The 21,909-nt window shown below is 38.9% G+C and overlaps 1 protein-coding gene across 1 annotated transcript in view; it reads left to right on the top strand.

The window, feature by feature from the left end:
* Nucleotides 1-21,599, top strand: part of THSD7B (thrombospondin type 1 domain containing 7B) — a 733,321-nt gene extending 711,722 nt beyond the window's left edge. The window contains exons 21-27 of the mRNA XM_059166739.1: nucleotides 3,393-3,552; nucleotides 4,602-4,775; nucleotides 4,876-4,971; nucleotides 7,709-7,791; nucleotides 9,926-10,118; nucleotides 13,453-13,540; nucleotides 20,433-21,599. Coding sequence (XP_059022722.1) covers nucleotides 3,393-3,552; nucleotides 4,602-4,775; nucleotides 4,876-4,971; nucleotides 7,709-7,791; nucleotides 9,926-10,118; nucleotides 13,453-13,540; nucleotides 20,433-20,514 — 876 coding nt within the window. The 3' untranslated portion in view covers nucleotides 20,515-21,599. The remainder of the gene's footprint in view (nucleotides 1-3,392; nucleotides 3,553-4,601; nucleotides 4,776-4,875; nucleotides 4,972-7,708; nucleotides 7,792-9,925; nucleotides 10,119-13,452; nucleotides 13,541-20,432) is intronic.
* Nucleotides 21,600-21,909: the final 310 nt, after the last annotated feature.

Here is a 21,909-nt window from a genome sequence, read left to right on the forward strand (position 1 = left end):
TTTCCTACCTTGTGGTTGAAATAAGTAGCTCTGAAACAAGAAGAAACAAAGGTACAGAAAAAAGAAGAGATGAAAGAGAAAGGGAAGCATGATGATAGGAGTTGAATTTTGCCCGAGTTCAAGCTGTATTTCTGCTTTTCTTGAAGCCTAACTGTGAAATTTTCATGAGATGGCTAACCCAGTATCTTTCTGGAAGGTTGCCTCTTCTTAAATGTATATGTCAACAGAGTTTGGAACAACTGATCAAAATACATGTGGGCCTCTGCACACAAAGGAAAATCCCCACTCGCACAGCTGCACCCCTGCTTCTCCTTGTCCTTACCTGCCAAATACAGGCTGGGCACTCACTCCCTGAGGGTGGTGGGGATATCCACGTAGCCCACTGCCATCCAATGGATCAGACCAGCAGAGGAGCTAACATAGGGCCCAGCGGATGTGCCAGTTTAGCCACAATCTTACATGGAAAGAGATTAGCACAAGGAAGCATTAATCCTCGGGCTTTACTTCTTTAGTGTTTTCTGATTTTTTTCTTTCCAGAGTCCTCCGTTGGTAACATGTATCCACATAGAGATTGATAAATCTGTTTTAGGAGCTCAGACTCCTGAGTCTAGCGGGCTTTATTTTGGTCAAGGTTCTGTCAGTTCTTAGCTCTGCAAATTTTGCCAAGTCTGTAAGCTCTCCAAGTCTGTTCTTGTTTTGTTCTGTTTTGTTTTGTTTTGTTTTTTGTTTTCATCTCTTATCAGGAGAGATCGTACCTGTGTTTCTGGAAACTTTTCGTTGGGATTACACCATTTTAATTCAGTGCTTACCATGGTACCTGGCATAAATTAAGAGCTCAATCAATTGTAGCTGCTATTATAATTTTGATTAAAACTGTGATTATGATTATTGTCACCATCTGCCTATCCACATCTGGTGGAGATGCCACTTCAGAACATACAATACGTCCATCAATGATGGGAACAGAAGAGTGTCAGTGGGGGGATCCTTGGTTATTGACAGTCTTGCTCACAGAAGCCTAGGTCTGTTTTCAGCCTCTAGTGTATAAAGCTTCATGAATGAGAGTGAGTGAATGCTTGCTTTGTGAATGAGATTATCCTTCAGATACTGATTTCTCTTCATTTTATGGCTGCTGTTGTCAAAGATGGAAGAGATTCAGGTTGGCTCTGGATACATACGAGAAGCATATTATTGTTTGTCCTGGTGTTTAAAGGCATCCCTGATGGAGACTTGTTTCCTGTCTTTTCAAACAAAACTCTAATCAGTTGCATCTTCTGTTACCCAAGTTCCAGACAGCACATTTCAAATGTCATACATGCTACTGTGCCTTCATACTCTTCTCTCCACACACTCTGTAGCAAAACATCACCTTGGACAAGTCAGCAATGGATCCATCATCCAGGATAACGACTTCTAAGAGAACCCTTAAAAAAGAAATTCTACTTATACTATTTTCCACTTTAGAGAGTAAACATTTTAGAGCTAAATGAATCTGCTGCGAATTAAGTCTGAACCTCTCTCTCCCAAAAAAATGCACTTGGGTCCGAAATTAGGGTGCGTTTCTTTTGACAGTTTCATAGTGGCCAGAGAAATGACTGGAGCGGTTATGAAGTGTTGATAAATCAGGTGTGAAATTGTCATCTTGGATAAAGAAATGCTAGCTCTTGTTAAAATCTCTAGAAGCAAAGGTGATGGCCCCAATTTATGTGCCTCTTCAGATTTTCAAGCTTTAAGTTGCTCCAACTCGGACCTCCTCTAAGTTACACCTTTTCTTTCTTGTTAATAGGTCTTTGAATCCTAACTTCCTTATTATGTAAAGCATTTTTCTCAGCAACCGCACTGTACTAGCCTGGATATCCAGCAGTCTGTCCAACAACCTGCCCTTGGCACTCAGCAGCTGCTGCCACGATGCCTGGCCCTGGTCAGTGTTCAGCAGGCCCAGCACCCACCCCAGACCTGCTCCATGCTCTGGCCCTCCATTCTGACTGCACTGGTCAACAACCTCCTCCTTCGTTCCTGCCGCTCCAAAGGCCACAGCAGCTCCAAATCCTTAGAAAGGCAGTTTCTGGCTCCTGCAGTGGGGAAGGCATAAAAAGAACATAAAACCCAGTTTTCCCAGTGCAGGGCACAGTTACCAGACTGCCACCTAATAAGGAGTTGATGGATAAGAGCACGTGGCATCCCTGATTGCAGCAGCATAGGTGCAGAGAACTTGCTCTAGCTCTTTCTCTCTCCTTCTGGACTCCCGCCATACGATCAGTAGTCATGAAAACTCTACCTCTTCCACTGAATTCTGGAACTAGCGGGAACTAACATGGCTCAGAAGTGTAGGGGAGTTAATATTGCCTGGGATTGCCTCCCTCCCTCGTCTTAGATGGTACCAAGGCATGGTGTTATCACATGGCCTGTCTGGAAGACATGGGTGTCCAAGAAGCCAGCTGGTAACTCACTACTTTGTGAAGTTGTGAAATTGAGGCCAGCTTGATAACTCACTACTTTGTATTTGCTTTCCCTCCGTTCCTGCTGTAGTTCCTCACCTTCTCTCTTGCCATCCTGGGATTTTACCTCCTCAGCATAGAAGCTCTGCCTTCCGCTCCATTTTCTATGGTACTTATGGAAAAAACAGAGCTGCTCTCTAAAGCTATCCTCATATCCAGTGGACTTATTTTTGAAGTATGAACACCTGACAAAAACTGAGGAGAAAATACTCATGAGTATCTGCCAAACACATTATAGTGGGAAACCTTTCATCAGGCAGATGGTTAGGTCAGATAATCACTAAGAGCTTTCCAGTTCTATGTTTCTGTTTCTGTGATACATTGCACAATTTTTTTCTAATTGCCCAGAAAAATCTGAGTGGGATTTATATTAAGTATCTTTTAAAAAAAATTATTCAAAAAGAAGGCATGCTGGGAAAACAACTTCTTGTGGCAAGAGAGAAAATCGGTGTTTTATTGGAAACCCCAGCCTATTCCATATAAGAAAGTACTGAATTCCCTACCAAAGAAAAACAAGCAAAGTAAAAGAGAAATGTGTGCCCTGTGGCTGTACCCATGCTCTCTTGGGGAGTGATTATGGATTAGGCCATTTTAATACATACACCTAGACAAATTCTGTATTGTTTGTTCTTTTTCAGTCAATCCTGGCTGAGTTCCGAAATGAATCGTCCTAATCTGAGTACATAAATTCCATGGAATAAATTTGCATTTCTACTTCAGCTTCTCTGTCAGCTCTAAGAGAATTGCTCATTGATGCTTTGTTGTCAACAATTGAAAGATAACTCCCAAGAGAAGGAAGCTACTGATTTTTCTTGGGTGAGAGGTGGCCAGAGCCAAAAACCTGGGAGATGCTTATTGTTTGGGTAATTCTGACAGTATTCTTTGCTTTAATAGGGTGGAGACTGTGGGGAAGGAGTCCAGATCCGCAGCCTGTCCTGCATGGTCCACAATGGTTCAAGCTCTCAGTCAGCTGTAAGTGTAGACGCTGCACTGTGTGGAGAAATGCCCTTTCAAGACAGCATCCTGAAACAGCCATGTTCTGTGCCTTGCCCAGGTATGTAGTTTTAAATGATGGGAGGGACTTCCCTGTGGATTTTTAAAGTCATTAAAAAAATTTTTTTCCTGGAAAAGCTCTCATCAAAATTGAAATTTTGAATTAACAATTAAAAATGCAATAAAATTATCACTTTGGAAGATCCCTACAGCTTCAAGGAGGCAAGGTAGGTAAGAAGCCAAAAAAAAAAAAAAAAAAAAGAAAGAAAGAAAAAAAGGCACCAGACTTGGAAATTTAAGAATGAAGTTAGAATTTTGTCAAATCACTGATGTTTTATCAGGATCATAGAATCTAGTGCCTTGGACCAATGATTGTTCTATCTAGAAAATCTGTTAATAATGCCTAACCTGACAGTGTCTAACACACTGGCTATCACTCGAAAAAATGCTGACTGGCTCCTTGAGTTGATGAACCCCTGAAAGATGGTGTGTGGAAACAAGTAAGGCTGTAGGTTCATGAAAAAATTATGTAATTGTCAAGGTAATTATTAGTTACATAAAATGTATGAGTTGATTTTTAGTCCTAATAACCAACCTAGCTGATATGGCCTTTCAGGAAACTGAATAGGTCCAGGTGTGTGTAGACACATACATCTATATACACACACAATTGTGTATGTTCAAATTATTAAACATCCTTTAGACTCAAAGATATCCCACTTCAGATACCAGCTTCTCCCTTTTATATGGTTTCTATGGATGTCTATTTTATGACGTTACACCTCTCTTTGAAAACTGAGTTATTGTTTTGAGAAGTTTATTATTACTAGAAGGTACACGGTGTCCTCTAGATAAGGCTGCCATGATTTGAAGTGAAGTAATGAAAATTTAGTTTTTTATACTTTCTTGCTAAACTAGGTTAAACCATCAATCATCATTCGTAGCATATCCTAAGTGAAAAATTGATCAAGTTGGCATGTATAGTGTGTACAACCCACCCCTGTCACTGTGCCATCACCACAGATGTCATTGTGTACCCTTTCCAGGTAAACGTTTTCAAATGCCAGTTTTCATATTATTTTCCTTCCTCTGCCCTGCACAACCATCCAGGAGACTGCCACTTAATGGAATGGTCAGAATGGAGCACATGTGAATTAACCTGCATCAATGGAAGAAGCTTTGAGACCATGGGCCGCCAGTCTAGGTCAAGGGCATTTATAATCCAGTCTTTTGAGAACCAAGACAGCTGCCCCCAGCAGGTTCTAGAAACACGCCCCTGTACAGGTACCAAGAGCACTTCTCGATTCTCAGCCTTGATTGATCAATGCTTATTCTATTTTTATGTGAGGTGTAATAGAACCGCTGTTATCATATTTACTTGCAGGAGGCAAATGTTATCACTACACATGGAAAGCAAGTCTTTGGAACAATAATGAACGAACTGTATGGTGCCAACGTTCAGATGGCATTAATGTCACAGGTATTCCTGCCTAAGATTTGTGTGGGCACTTCAAAAAGATCTCTGAGTGTTGCTGTTTGTGAGAAGAATTAGCTTACAAAGTATAAGAGAAGACTGAGCAGGTGGCCTTAGATGATCTTCATAGCAAATTGTCATTAGGCCTTATTTTGTTTTAAATTTTTAATTGAAGTATCCTTGGCATAATAGCATTAAATTAGATTTAGGTATACAACATAGTGATCCAATAATTATATACAAGATGCCCACCATGATAACAGTATTACAATATAATTGACTATAGTCCATATGCTGCATTTTACTTCCCTGTGACTTATTTTATAACTAGAAACTTGTACCTTTTAATCCTCTGCACCCATTTTATCTGACCCACCCCCCTACCCCCATTTTTTGCAACCACCAGTTTGCTTTCTGTATTTATGTCTGGTTCTTTCTTTTTTGTTGTTGTTTGTTCATTTGTTCTGTTTTTGGATTCTATGTATAAGTGTAATCATATGGTATTTGTCTTTTTCTGTCTTGCTTATTTCACTCAGCACAATACCCTCCAGGTCCAACCATGTTGTTGCAAATGGCAAGACTTCATTCTTATGGCTGAGTAGTAGACCTTTGCATCTTAGAAAGCAAACAACTTTATCCCAAGACCCATAATATCCAACAACTTACACAATAAAATTTCCTTAAATATCATGTTCTGAGACAAAGTCTGAAAAAGACACATGGGAGTTTAAAACAACAGTTTCTAAAGTTTTAAATCATGTACCTTCTCAGTAAAAAGTTTTTGAGGACATATCTCAACATTCTATGCTATACGATGCTACCATATCATATTATAAAACACATACAAAAGTTGAACGTAAAAGGGTGGATAAAGATATAATAAATTTGTTAATGGTGCAAAAAATGTATCGCACTGGAAGCTTGGTTTTGGGTATTTTGCTAGTCATTATTATTAATATCTAAACATAGATGGATCAAAGGTTTTTTACTCATGACAGTGGATACAATCTGATTGTACAAATGATCTCAATTTTAAAGATTTTTAATGCCTTCTCAGAAAATTGTCATTGTTTTTACTGCAGCTGACAGAGCTTATCATATCAATGAGAATATCTATTCTTCCATAGGAATGGAAGAATTGTCAGCCCTGTCTTTGTCTTGTTTGCCTATATTTGTGTTATTGTATTCCCTTTAATCCATAGTTTATCCATATGGTAATTTATTTTAAGCTGCTTGCCCATTCTGTAAGTTATTGTTGAAACTGAATACGTTGTGAATCTGTTTAACCAGAAACATCACAAGCAGCATCCTCTCAGAACCCTGAGAGCAGGCTGGTGCAGGTTACACTATCAAATTCTCTGTGGACTTGCACAGTGTACAGCACTGGGCCATCCATTGATGAGCTCAGGTTATCACTATCGGCTGTTAACTATCAGCTTCATTTCATTTTTTAAGTTTAAACAACATTTGTATGAGCTACACAAATTCTAGTATCTTCTAGATACTAGAAGATGCACGGTGTTGTCTAGATAAGACTACTAGAGATTCTAGGGAATCTCTACCAATTCCCTAGAGATTCTGTCCCCAGGGTTGCAGACACTGCTCTTTGGAGATCTCTGGTACTCAGTGGAAACACCCCCCTACCCACCCCAAGCAGTACTGGCAGCAACACCACCATGTGGTTATTACTCCTCTGTCCAAATTATCCATTCACATGGAGGTATAGTTCTGGATTTTAGGTTTGTGTTTGTTTTTTGTTTTTTTGTTTTTTTACCCTGTGAGGATTTTTATTCTTTCAGTAACACTAGGAATTTAGCTGCTTCATTCACAGGGAAAATGTAGGTCTGTTTCCTACACCATCTTGGGCTGAAAGCTTTTTGCTAGGTACCCAATCATAAGCTATAACTGGGTGGCAATTATAGTAAGGCAAAAGCTAGAATCTATAAGTGAAACCAGTATTACATAAATACAATTTAAATGCTACCCTCAATACATCAAGTTCTTAGCCTAGTACCTGACTCCTGAAAGGCATAACTAATGTGTAAATTATCGCAGAGTACAGAGACATTATTCCATCCATTTACTCAAAAATATTTAATACCTGAAAGTACTGTATCAGATGTATGACTGCCTCTCCAGGAGCTTATACATTTGCTTTTTTAAGAAAATGTGTCAAGCTCCATTTGTGACTGTGTGTGTGTGTGTGTGTGTGTGTGTATGCATTCTAGCTGAGATATATTTTAAAGCTTTACCAAGAAGTTTGCTATTGTGGTCCATGAACCTACTTGTGGCTTTCTTTTAACATTGGTTGTTGCCAATTGGCTTATTGCCTAGTTGGGGTATTCAGGCACTGGAGAAAAATATACAAAGAATGGGTCTTTGAGCAGGTGTACTTTGGGCTCCTGAACTGAAATTGAAATTTCATCCATTCTTTTTCTGGCCCAGCAAACAGATGTGGCCCTCAAGCAGAGTCCTGTGATAGAATCACATTTGCCAATGAATAGGTACAAAAACTACCGCAACTGTCTTGTTGGCAGAGCCTCCCATCTTGAACAGTTCTTCCTAATCAATAAAATACAGCTGGACCATGTGTCAGCAGATGCATATAAAAAACTGTACTGTTACAGAGTGCCCAGAGAGGAAAACCATTTTTTTTTAATGTTTATCATAGAAAAGTCCACAAATGATGGTGGGTTTTGTGTTTTTTGTTTTCTTTTCTTTTTGTTTTTGTTTTTCTTTGTAGGAGGCTGCGCCCCTCAGGCACGTCCTGCTGCTATTCGGCAGTGTAATCCAGCCTGCAAAAAACCTTTCTCTTACTGTACACAGGTGAGTCCCCGCTGAAGCCTCTAGACCTTTAACTGCTGTCTTCTGCATATGCTGGGGGATGTTTTCCGTCCCTCAAGCTACAGCCCTAGCAGCAGTTCCATGTGCTCACGGTACCATCTAGAGGAATTTGCAGGAATAATCACAGCCATTAAGGATTTTTTTTTTTTTTAATAGAGCCATGTCTGAAGGCTATAGCCAAATCTGCCTTTCAGATAGTTAATTCATATTAGCTCTGCTTATCAATAAATGTTCTCAGTTGATTTATTCTTTCATTATTAGCTTTTCAGCTACCCAAATGATTTTGAAAGATCTTATCAGTGTTCATATTTGCTAATTATTTAGTAAACTGACTACACTAATATGAATAAATTTTCAGTTCACTTAAAATAAGTTAAATATTTGCCTGTGGAGAAAAAGTATGTATGCACATGTGTACATTTTTTTTTTTAAGCAGAGCTCTTTCTTCCATTCTTCTCCCTTCACTCCCATTTACCACTGCTCAGGAATTAATGCAGAATGTGCAGCATATTCTAATCAATGACCCTCATAGGGAGCAGAGCCTCTATCATGTTCCTTAAAGGAACAGGTTTCTTATTATGTGCTGTTTCCAAAAATGATCCTGTTAAAAATAATTCAAGCACTCCGTCCTGTTTTATGGCTCTTTCACTTCAAGGTGGGTCAGTTTCTTCCACAGAAAAGCTAGTGCCTAAGCTTACAGAGGAGAAAAGAGGTCAGCAACAACTTCTAGGCTCATCAGGTCTGCAAAAGAGGAGGTGTAGATGTCCACCAGCTGTCTGGATACCCTCTTGAATAAAACATAAATAAAATAGTATTTTATTAAAATACAATACAATAAAATAATAAAATAAACATAATAAAACCTTTTGCCTTGAACTTTTGGCACATGTGATTGGCTACAGCTTTTCAGTTAGATTAGAGGTGATCTTAATCGTCTTAATTAGCTCTCTATTAAACATCATGTAATATCTTCAAATAAAATGCTGTCATGTCATTATTATAGGAATGCTGCCTTTTACTAAACAACGGCAATTATTAGATTTAATGTATTTTTCTTACCTTTTCCTCTTGTAGAAGATGGAGGTGCCCTCCTTAGCTTTAGTATCTTTTGCTCCTTAACATCATATGTTCAGTTAACAATCGATGACCCAAATGTACTGATCCTTATGGCTCACCCAGCCTTGAGTGGCTATGTGAGACTAGAGTCTGTTCAAAACATTTTAAATAGTTTCAGGTAAGGTGCCCCTACCGCAAACTCATACAGATTCATAATTTTATGCCCAACTTATTCTCTTCTTCTCTATTGTCTTTATGTTTACTGGAGGACAGAAGAGCAATTATTTTCAGTTTCACTTCTAGAGACAGAGAGAAATCCTTGTTTGTTACATCTCACCCCAGCCAGCATCTTGGAGAGGTTCATTGTACATGAAAATGATCAGGAGTTCAGAGAAATAAGAAGGACACATTGTTACAGTGCCAACTAGGAACGTGTTGTAGTGTGACACCGGGTTCCTCCAAGGAAGACTGTGGAGCATGTGCCTTTGGTGAAGTCTGTTTTCTTTTTCTCCACTCAGGCTGCCCTCCTTGAGTGCAGAGCCAGGCCTGCATGCAGAGAGGTAGTTCAGACTAGTTAGTGATCAGTGGTAGAAGGTAGTAAGCACATTCAGCAGCTGACAGGGCAACAGACATCAAAGAGCACAAAGCCCAAAGGCGCTTCTTACATAATCCCTGTTGCTTTACTTCTCAGCATCAAGGGCAGCAGGTTCCAGTGAGTGGGCAGGAATTTCAAACAGTTGCATTGGGGAGACAGGGAATGGAGGATAATTTGATTAAATGCCTTGAACACCTCTGTAAGGGAGAAAAGGATAGAATTGATGCCCTCTGTTGACAAAGAATTGTGATTTCTTACTTGGAAGGCATGAGATCTGATGATGTCTTTAAGGTTGACTTTGGAATTCACAAGAAAGGAGCTGCTCTGTTTTTCATCTCTTTTGCAACTCTATTGCTGAAAAACCCCAAATTGTCATAACACATCACACAGCTATTAAGTGATTCCAACTTTTACATTGTTCATTTTCATCACCATGTAACCAGAAAACTATTTTGTATGCTGTAGGGTGGAGTCTGCGGTTGTGAGAAGGGCTACAGAGAGATCATGAGGTCAAATGGTTTCCTGGATTACTGTATGAAGGTACCCGGCTCTGAGGAGAAAAAAGCTGATGTGAAGAACCTTGCGGGGAAAAACAGACCTGTGAATTCAAAGATACATGACATTTTTAAAGGATGGTCACTTCATCCTCTTGATCCAGGTACACTGAAGAGTAAGAAATACACATTTACTTGAGGGACATTGGGGTTCCTATTGTCACCACTGCTTATGACATTCTTTTTTTTTTTAAGGTTTTATTTATTTATTTGAAATAGAGAGAGAGAGAGATCACAAGTAGGCAGAGAGGCAGGCAGAGAGAGGGAGAAGCGGACTCCCTGCTGAACAGAGAGCTCGATGCGGGCCTCGATCCCCGGACCCTGAGATCATGACCTGAGCCGAAGGCAGAGGCTTAACCCACTGAGCCACCCAGGCGCCCCATTTATGACATTCTTTAGAATGGAGGGAAGGAGTAAAAGAGGAGAGATGAAAGAGGTGATGTGGTCCAATCCAAGGTTTCTCAAATCTGAACGTCATAAAGGGAGAGTCCCTTTCAATGTAAAATATTCTCCTGGATAGTTGAAGAGAAGTCTCTTTCAACCCCAGTCTACAAGCTATTGAATTGAGTCCCCATGATACTAACCTTTAGAGTTATCTTTTCATTGTAAATTACCTCTGCAAAAGAGAATGCCATTTTAACTGTGAATATGTGTGTATAATTGAAATTAAAAGCAGAAGTTGCCTTAGATCAAGAACCTGCAGATACCTCAGGAAATGCTGAGGGATGCTATATGGTTTGAGAAACACTGGTAGAACAGTAAAGAGCCTTAATTTCAGACACAGACCTTGACATCAAAACTCAGAATGTCCCTCTTTTGTGACTGAGTGTAATGTCTTCATCTCTCTCAACTGATTTCATAAATGAGGAAACGGGTCCAAAGACCCCTACCTTGCAGGCGTGATGTGAGTTTTATCACAGTGCTGGGCCTATAGGAGTCAGGAATTAGTGGTTATTAAGGAGAGGAGTGAACATTAGAAGCTTTGTGTAACCTGCAGTTCTGGGCTGGTTGTATTGAGTCAATGATCTCATTAGGTTGCAAAAACCTAATGATTTTAAGATTAGGAGTCTGAAACAGCGAAAATGAATTTTACTAAGGTTTTGTCACTAGTAAGCGATAGGAAGATTTGCAAAGCAGGTCACAGAATTTGTCTCAGCTCCCCCCTTACAAAGCATGCTGAAAATGAATGCAAGGTTCTTGGTGCTAATCATACATATCTTTGCTAGGAAACAAAAATGCTAATAATAACTAAGCAAAGAGGCCTGACAGGATGTGGAGAGGGAAGATGTAGACAGAGCTCACGCAAAACATACCCTGAGAATTCCTCTCAGACCCCAGGCTTCTGTGTATCAAAAGCATCTTAATGATATGCTTAAATGAAGCAAAAACCAGAGCCCAGGCCCAAAGGAAACTAGATCTAGGAAAAACCAGATGTACGCTCCTCAGCCAACTTTTCAGGATGCCCACAGCATCTTATTTGCTGCTGATTCTGCTTTATATCTGGGCAGGCCATGGATTTTTTAAACATCTCATTCATTTTGTTACTAAATGAGCAGTAGCTTTAAATCTGAAGGAAGGGTAGTAGGAAATGTAGCCAGGCTCCCCCATTACCTGTAGCCCCCAGTTCAGGAAGAAGAATTAGTGTGAGATTCTAGAGAAATGAATGCTCAAATCCACAAGTGAAGTCCTTAGCCTCTGGGGGCTAATGAAGACATCAGGGGCAGCCTGGATGTGAATACATGTATGTGTATACTTTTTTCTCATGATAGTATAAATTGGAGCAACTGCTAGGAAGACATTTAGGCAATACACCTCATACAGTTCGACCTAAAATTTGTTTCCTAAGAACCCATCATACTGATATATATATGTCTACTAAATAATGTTTGTTACAAGTGTTTGTTCTAAAGCATAGTGGAAACAATCTAAATGTCTATAAACAGAAAATGGAAAAAGAAAATGATACAATTATCCAATATGCTTCATATTAAAAAGAATAAGACCTGTCTTCTGATCTAGCATGGGAAGTTGTTTCTGAAAAAGGATAATTCAAAATATGTGCCATTTGTATCCCCCTCCACCAAAAAAAAAGATGTATATATTTGTATGCTTGTACTCGAACGTTTGCCTATACAAAAGGAAACTCAACTGCTAAAGGAAAGGAAAAGGAGAACTAACAGTGGTAGCTCCTGGCTTAGGAATTGAGAGAGGGTAGCAGCACGACTTATTTTCCATGACTTACCTTTTCTTCATAGTTTGATCCCGTTCATTATGCTATTATAAAAAGTTATATTCTTTTTTAAGTAACATGGACCACATACCTCTACACTGGGGATTTCAAAGTTCTGGAGCCTCCAAATACTTCAGCTCTGTGAGGTTTAGGAGTAAGAAGATGAAAGGTGCTTTCTCTCTTAGCGAAGACTTCCCCCCGCCCCCCAAATGTAAAAAACTCAGAAGTGGGGATTTCATCATTAGTGTTTCAAAGAGATCAGAATCAAAGCTTTGTTAAAAGTTTCATGACCATAGAAAAACATCATTACTACATTGAAACCTCATTCTAAAACCTGACTGAGGTTTTAAAGTGTCCTGTAAGCAAAAACTCTAATGGGGAGTGACAATATAATTGAATGTAATTGTGATTTTATTCCAAACAAATGTTGATTACCATAGATTTTTATTGTTGTTCACCCCACAGAAGCCTTTCAAATAAGATGCTGATGATTTTTTGGACATGCAGTTAGTTAAATTCATGTAGTGTAATGAATCTTCTGTGTGTGTGTGTGTGTGTCTTTCAGAAAGGAAGGCTGTTCTTAGGAACGCTCTGGCATTCGACGGTGCTCACATAAACAGAACATAGAAAACCATACTTACACTCAAGTTGTACATAACAGTAAAAATCACAAAATAGATCAGACTTACGTGGTTTTATTTTTCTTAACTCTGGCACATAGGACATAAAAATAATGTCTGTGCTTTTACACGCGTGGTTATAATTTGACATAATTTAGTGAGTTTATTACTTTTGGGCATTAGTTTTTGTTCACTCAACATCAGGTGTCACCAAAGTGGTGACAGTAATTTGCTTTGCTTTCAGGATGGCCTCTTTACTTTTTGCTTCTCCTGATGTTGTCAAAATGTATTGCGGTACTTTCTGTATTGTATATATGAGACTAAACACACATAAAAATACATTTAAAATAGCCTGACAATCATTAGATTTTATGAAGTAATGATTACTGGTGTGTTTGCCATTGTGAAAAATTTGATAGTGTCTTAACATTTTACATTTTCACCTTTGTCGGATGTTTTCTAGCTGTTGCATGTGGGTAGTTCCACTATGATTGTGACTTATGCCAGTCTCAGAATTCAGATGATAAATATTTCAGATGAGAAGACTTTTGTATGCTAAGCTTGTTATTTAATCTCTATCTTAAACAGATGGCCGAGTAAAAATTTGGGTTTATGGCGTCTCAGGTGGAGGTTTTCTTATCATGATTTTCCTAGTATTTACTTCCTACCTTCTTTGGTAAGTACTGAGACTCACAAAACATTTATATTCCATGTTCTGATCGGTGATGTGTTTTACTAAAAGATCCTTGGCCATTATCACTGGACCCTTTACCCACAAATAATTATCAACAGTAGAATAGTTGAAATCACTTACCTTTTCCTTCCTCGTTTGACACTACCTACTTTTAATCAGAAGGTATAAGAGGGAAATCACTAGTGAGGATTTCCCCATTTTAGTATTTTGGTTATTTTTCGCTTTGACTTTATCTTAGCATCTCTTTGTACCTCCTGGGGACCGATACTTGGCTCCCAGTCCCAGTGATTCTGATTTTATTAGTCTTGCCTTTGGCCGGGTCATCTGGATACTTAAAGGCATCCCAGGTAATGCTAAACTGCAGTTAATGCTAAGAGCTTTTACTCTAGAAAATTCTAATTCTTAAATTGACCTATCTTGATCCATAGGTTCGAACAACCAGTTTAGTACATTTTAAATAGTAGAGCCAGGTGTTTATCTACCTTGACCAAATGTAAAATCTTCTGTCAATTCCATTTTGTAAGGGACTTATTCCTAAAAATTTATTATTCTCAGAAAATGATAATTGGTTTACTGTACAGAATATATTTTAGTTGATGAGCTGCTCTTAAAACTAGCCAGGAGTAGATACATTTGAATGTTTTCAAGTGTGTTGAGAATATTTTATTAGCTTCCAAGCAAAATTTCTAAAGGATCTTTTTTTTTTTTTTTTACTTTAATGAGATCAAAATGTTACTCTACTTTTTTTCTCCAAATTGAGATGTTTATATTCATCATCTATTAAACTATTTCCTTGAGAATTTTTACCCAGGTTTTAATCTCGATTCAAATCCAGCCTTTGTACATTTTGCCTCAGATTCTGTTTCCAAGGTTACACAGGTTTATAAATCTTTGCCCTGGATCAGTGAAAATTAGAGAAGAAAATAAGATGACTTTAATTCTTTCTGCCACCTCTAGTGCTAGAAATTGGATTTCTATCCAACTACTCTTTCCATAGAGCTGAAGTAAAAAGTAACACCTTTGGTTAGTCCTTCACCCTATAATCAAATGACCTGACCAATTTTTATGTCTCGATAAATTTTTTGTGTATTCTTAGATCCCGTCGTAATGAACAAATGTGAAGTTGAAAGCTTTATAGGAGATTCAGAGCTATAGGCTGCATTCATCAGTGGAACAGATTAGAAAAGAAGGAAAAGGTCTTACATTGCGACAAAATATAGGAAGGTTAACAGACGAGAAACTTCTCTGAAAGTAATGGACCAACACAGTGCAAGGGAATAAGATAGTCTGTTCTCTTTAAAAACTTGGATGTACCACACTTGTTAATTTTTAATCTCTTAGGTATTCCAGGGTAGAGGGAACCATAGGATTTAGAATTGGGGATGTAGTAATTTGTAGTAATAGTCATTAAGTTTGCCTTTTAACATTTCTGTAGTCCTTCAAAATTAAGTATTTATTGAGGCCCCCCTCTTTTTTTTTTTTTTTAAGATTTATTTATTTATTTATTTATTTGATAGAGGTAACAACTAGGCTTGAAAGAGGAGGAAGCAGACTCCCTGCTGAGCAGAAAGCCCAATGTGGGGCTTGATTCCAGGACCCTGACACCATGACCTGAACCGAAAGCAAAGGCTTAACCCACTGAGCCACCCAGGCACCCTGAGGCCCTTTCTGAATGACTCTAAACTCAGAGGATTAATTAGGTATATCATTGAATCCTGGAAACAATTTTCTAGAAAATGTAAACATCAGTGTAATTTTCCCTTATTTTAGTGACCAGTGGTACAGTATTTCTCACATCTATTTTTTCTCAGCTTCAGTGCTTGACTTTGGTCCTCTCCCTTTAGGAGTAGCACAATAACTATATATCTGGACTCAAAACAAATGTTCCTTTCTTCTGTCTACAGCCAAATTGGTCTTCCTAAAAGCCATATGATCAGCCCCTCTCCTACTCAGACACCAGTGTTGGCTTTCTTTGACAACAAAATGAAAGTCAGGTTTTGGCTGCCTAACCAGCCACTAAAGTCTTCCACAATTGAAGCCTGAACAATCCTTAAGGCTTCCTTAGTTTCCCTATGCCTTAGATAGTCTGCTGTGTTGGATAGGCCCAAATCACTTTTTCTTACTAAAGACTTCCTTTTAAATTACCTCCTTTATAAACTCTTAATTTTGATAAAATGGTACCTTTTCTGCTGGAATATTTAACCCATGTGTTTAGTTCTAATTCCCAACAATCCTGTATTAATTAATTCATTATAACATACTCCTTTTCTTTTGTAGGGAACAAAGCTTGTGTCCATCTTTTGGATCATTTCGTTACTGCTTTCACCTCCCTTTCCACAGTCAGGTTCAGTTTTTCAAGTTTACCATCTTCATGTCTAAGTTATTGAGATACAGCACTTTTAGTTTGTATTGCTGTTTCATAAGTTTTATTCAAGACCCAAGGTACCCATTGAATTAGGGAAGTTTACCATTATATCTGTACTGTGCATGTATATTTTTGATGTCTATCATGTATTTTCTGTATTACAAATGGTTCATTATATGAAAAACTTCCAAGTACTGAATGTACTTAATGTAAAGTACCGAATGTACTAAGTAGGGTACTTACAGTGGTACCTTCTAATTTTGCAAGGATGGTTCTGGTTCCAGGGTTTCTTCCTTCTATTCCATTCATCTAGAATGAATTTTCATGTTTAGCTATTGACACTCTGTTGCTTCTTCCCAGTAAAATGCAAATGCCAGCATTTTTCCCTTAAATAGTCTGGAATAACTTGTCAATTCCTCCTCCTGTCTGGCACTTGTCTAGGCTGTGATTATAGTTGTTTCTTAAATATCTCCCTCCTCTACCACCTGAAGTAGAATAGTGGATGAGTAAATATTTTACATAGGTTGCCTTTTCAGACCTCACAAAAATCTACCGAGCTGTTACTCTTATTGTACCCATTTTAAAGCGAGCTAAGTTATTTCACTTTTCTGAGGATCACTTATCTGAGGTCATGAGCCTGGTAAAATCACTTCTAGTGGTCTAGGCCCAGAGCTTTACATGCTTTCCACTGGTCTTCTGGTGTGCAATTTCTTTCTCTTGAGTGACCCTAAAAACCCTTTAGGTTCAATGTAGTGGCTACGTTTTCATATTTTTTAGAGGCTCCTTGTTTCCCAAGTAAGCTATAGACCTCGAAACAGACCTATTGATATCAAAACACCTACCATTTCCTTTTACACAGGAGCTGCCTAGAGAGTCCAAATAGATACTTTCACGGCATTTTCTTCTATTAAATAGCTTGCAGAGGAGTTAGATGATGACAGTTTTGGAGATTTTATATTTTCTCCCCAAAATAAAAGGCTTAGGACAAGAGAACTGCTGTAATATGCCAGGCCTTAGGTGTATACTTTAGATGAAAGCAGTTTATAATAAAACTTAGAAATGCTTTTGAGAAAATATAGAAAAATCGTCTTCTTAAGGACCACTTCGTTCAGATACAACCCTTTGTACATCTACCATTAGTGCTCGAAGTTTTTGAAATATTACTGATGCCCCTGCTCCCCTGGCAATAAAGATCCATGAGGCAATTTAGTGAAGACGAGCGCTGGGTGAGCCTGTAGTCAATCTAGACATAGTGCCAGAAAATTGCTCTAGATAACTCCAGCATATCCAATCTCTGTAAATGGGCCATCGTCGTGCCCACATTTCAGAGTAGTGCACCTACTCCCCGAGGCTCCGCCCTCATGAGTGGCTGCATAAACCAAAGACCATTTCAGGTGTTCATCAAGCTATTTAATCTCTCCTGGCCTGGGGATGGGTCCTTGGGGCTTGAATTCAGTGGTGCTGTTAATTTCCCGCAGTATGCCTTTTTATCATCAGTTTGTTTTTCTGGCTTCTTGGGTTTGTCCTTTGCTAAAATGCAAATGATCCCAGAGGAGGTCTTTTAAATGTGTGTCACGCAATGGTCTCTTACCGTCAGTGTTGCATAATAGCTTTATCCCTGTGCCAACCCTGGAAGTGGTGGTGGCTGTCAAGAGGGCTCCATTAGGAAGAGTTATGAGGTGACACCTCAGTCCGACAGGGAAGAATAGTGTGATGGATTAGAGATCCACCGTGGGTACAGGATGAGTGGTGGTGGCCCATGTGGCAGGCATCAGCGGGTCCTGATTTAGTGTGAGGTGGTCACACCTCTCCTGATACCAGAGTTGAAGAGAAAAAGTATTTCTTAAGGGGAAAGTGAGTACCAGTAAGGGAGAAAGAAAAGAGAGCAGGGCCTCTCAAGACAGGCCTTCTAGTTGCTGACTTTGCTACGAACAGCTCCTCTCCTCAGGCATTTTTTAACTAGTCAGGAAGATTTGTAAAGTCACAGCTACCCAGCATATATGACCTTACTCAGTTTACCAGCATTTAAGAACTTTCAAACTCTAAAATTTCTCAGATCTCACATATTCATAGTTATGATATTAGTAGCAGTTGAGAGGTTACCCACTTTGAAGTGATTCATAAAAAATGAGGTCTTCATCCAAATGATCCCCAATGCATTCCATGGCCCACAAGGATTTAAGGCCTATGTATTAGGAGACCCCTTTTCTTTTCCATAGTCCCATACAGGGAACTCATTCATAAAAATATCTCTAATACTTTGAGCAGAATTTTATAGGCCCAACAGGCTGGCCAAGTTTAGCTGTCTCCCAGGCAACATCAGTATCAAGATCCAGCCATCTCTATTCCTCTTCCCCACTCCCCAGGGATCTTCTTTCATTTCTCTTTGCCTGGTAGCCCTTGGCAAATGCTAATTAAGAAAAGATGGTCAAGAACTATTTGGAAGCACCTACATCTCTTCCCGTTCTCTTCCTTTCTCCTCTGAAAAGACAGGAGGTGCAGGATGGAGAAGATCCCAACTATCATTTCAGATGAACCCTCTTGTATTAAGACAACCTCCACTCTCAGCAGCACCACCACCACTGTAGATTCACAGCTGTCTTCTTTTTGTTTGTCCTAAACTGTGGTGTGATCTCTTAGTACTTCTAAATGCTACAGTAGCATCCTCTGGACCTCATTTCAAGCTGGGTCCATTCTTGATGCTAGAGTCTGGGCCAGGCAGTAGAACTAGAGCCACTGGAATATGCTTATATATAAAATTGAATATTATTCTAATCATGCAGTGAATACCCTTCAGAGAAGCACACAATCAGAGAGTTGGCTTCCAATGGCAGAGGATTCCAGAGCTGGTTTCTGCCTGTCCTCAGCTTCCCTGGTTGGAAGGTGTCTGCCTACAGCCCATGCCCAACCCTCAGCATGCACTGAGTCCCCACTGCACCCCAGATGCCAAGCAGGAACACTGATAGGATCTGTGTTAAAATCATTTTTAATTTCTTCTTTTTGTAATATTCATTATCAAACCAAAAAAAAAAAAAAAAAAAAAAAAGCTTTAGAACTAGGTGATACTCTCTAGGCTCATTTTAATTCTATCAGGCATCTCTTTTTGTGTATATGGTAAAATTCACGTAATACAATGTTAACCATTAGGGGAAAGAAGCCGGACAGAAAGGCCACATATAGTAGGACTCTACTGTATGAAATATCCGGATAAGAGATGGAAAGTTAAGTGGGTGCCAGGGGCTAAGGGTAGGGGAAATAGGAAGATAACTTGTTGGGTGCAGAGTTTTTCTTTTGAGTGATGAAAATGTTCTGGAACTAGATAAGATGATGGTTACGCAACACTGAACATACTAAATGCCACTGAATTGTACACATGAAAATGTGTTTTTCTAAGTTCAAAGTATAAAAATTCTTATGTTCAGAAAAAAATGTTGTGTCTGCCACATGCCAGATTAATGGCATGGATAGTGCACTGAAGAGGTTAAGGGCCTGGGCGTCTGTGTTAGATGTGTTTAAATTTCAGCCTGAGCTGCTCAGTCACTTGGGAGAAGGTAAGTGACCTTTCTAGTCCTTCTCTGTAAAAAAGTATTGACCCTAATGCTCTCCCCACCCCCTGCCCAGGGTTGTTCTGGATTTATTGAGGTATTTTATGTAAAAAGCTGAGCACACAGAGCTTGGCACTGAGCATGCTTTCAATTAATGATAGATGCTGCTGTAAAATAACTTCGAGACAAGGCAAGAGTTGGCAACACCAAAGAACTGGGCTCTGAAGGCATGGCAAAGCAAAGGCACTGAGGAAGGAAGAGAAACAGTATGGTAGGGGTGGGGTACAATGAGATAAAATTCAAATTAGCAACCTTCATAGACTGAGTTTTACCCATACTAAGAAACAAAGTATAATGCAGGTTGTTTTGCCCCACATCTGGGCCATCACTGTATGATTTGTCCAGGTTGGTCAATTTCAGATTCTCTGTGAGAAGGAAGAGCAGCCCTCCCTGACCTGGCAAAGTTGTCAGCCTCAGGTCAAACAGAGACCAGGCAAGAGTGGCTCTGCATGGTGCAGGATCAGAGAAAGTTTCCTAGCAGACTCTGGTGACATGGCATCCAAATGTCAGGTTTTAGGTCAGAGCAGAAGCGAATTAAGAACACCACTAGGGTAAGGTGGAGGATTCTGGCTGTTCCAGCTGCTCTTATGAAATATCTCTGATAGGAGGGTCATGGTAGCTTAGGAATTAGTGAACAGCATCTGGTTGCATTACTGAGTATAAACAAGAATGAGAAAAGTAGCTCTCTACCGAGTTCATTGCTTCCATGAAACCATTTTTAAGATTTCGAAAAAAACGATAGCTTGTTCTTAAAATATACAAGTATTCAAAAAAGAAACCCACATGTTCAGAGCACTCAATCTTTTGTCATTTAACCACATGAATTTCTATACCTTGTAATTGTCTTTGGCAGATAAACAGAGCTCTGTGAACCTATATCTGAGGAATTCTTTTCCCTTTGCAGCAAGAAGCCAAAACCACATCAAAGCACACCTCCCCAACAGAAGCCTCTGACCTTAGCCTACGACGGAGACTTAGACATGTAACCTGAAAAAGAAATCCAAATGTAGACATCAACTGCCTTAACCGCTTTCTCTTTTGTAGCTCTCAGACTTCTCAGTTTTTTGAGGAATCTCATGATGTGATACATTGGGCAGAATACAAATATTGCAAAAGTAATATTTCCTCAACTTCATTTGAACATGGAGTCAAGGATTCTTAGGTCTGCCATTTTGCTTTCAAATTGTTTGTGGGTGTGTGTTTAATTTTTTGATTTTCCCAAGGGTCCTGAAAACCCTTCTCTTCCTGTTTGGAAATGGGAGGAAGAAAACATGATGGAATTCCCACAGACTTTAGTAAACTTTATCTTCAGCAGCATGATGACAATCTGGAGGAAAGTCCAATCAAGGCATTTACTGTAAATGATGAGCCTGACACTGCTTTGTTATGCACTATATTAGTGCAAGTCTTTATTCTTCCCATATTTCAACACTGAGTTTTCTAGAGTTTACATTGGTTCAAAGACTTTGAAATTGGATTGCCTATTTTCATGAACACAGAGAGAATGGTTTACCATTTCAGAAATTCTCTGAGTTTTTACCTTTAAATATTGTATTTTGTTTTGTAGCCAGGGGATGATGGCACTTCATGGGTTGCATTTATTGAAAAAAAAAAATGGTGTGGGCATAACTGCTGGTCTAGATGAAAGCTAGGTGGTTGCTGAATGAAATATGTATTGAGTGTTAGGTGATTACATTGGAGAGTGAGGTAGATTATTTGATTACTAAAACTATTTTAACAGAAATTTAGCCATGTAGATATAATACTATACCATACACACAGGTTATTCAGTTTAATGATAACAAACTCTGCTTTTGTAATTTCAATTTTCTTATCTGAATATTTATAAATTCTTTTTTTGAATTTAATTATCTGACCTCATTTAATATACATCAAACACCAATCCTGTTTATAGCAAGTCTTGCTTTTATAAGGTTTCAATAATACCTAAACACATTAAAGAGCTGAAACCATTTTATGAAGATAATTGTTTGTAATTGTAGATGTTGAGAGTAAGAAGGTGCCATCTTGTGGTATTGACTTGTATTTATAACAAATAAAGTGCTCAAGAGACTGAGATATTGCCTATTCTAGACTTATTCACTTATGAAATGCCCTTGCCTTGACAAAAAACAGTTTTGCTGTCAGTTTCCCTGTGTCACTACTGTAGGGGTTGACAGCTGAAATCACTGCCGGAGAAAGGGATTCTTATTCCACAGTCTCAACACTATCAAATACACTATGAAATAGAGCCAACTACAATTCCACAGAGTAGCTTTGAAGGAATATTTAAAGCTCAGTTAACACTAGAACCAAACACTGATATGTCAGTGTCCTCAGAAAATGGGAATGTTAGAAATGTGATACACCGAGGAAGAGAA

This window comes from Mustela lutreola, chromosome 3 (genome assembly GCF_030435805.1).
Source record: "Mustela lutreola isolate mMusLut2 chromosome 3, mMusLut2.pri, whole genome shotgun sequence".
Classification (NCBI taxonomy): Eukaryota; Metazoa; Chordata; class Mammalia; order Carnivora; family Mustelidae; genus Mustela; species Mustela lutreola.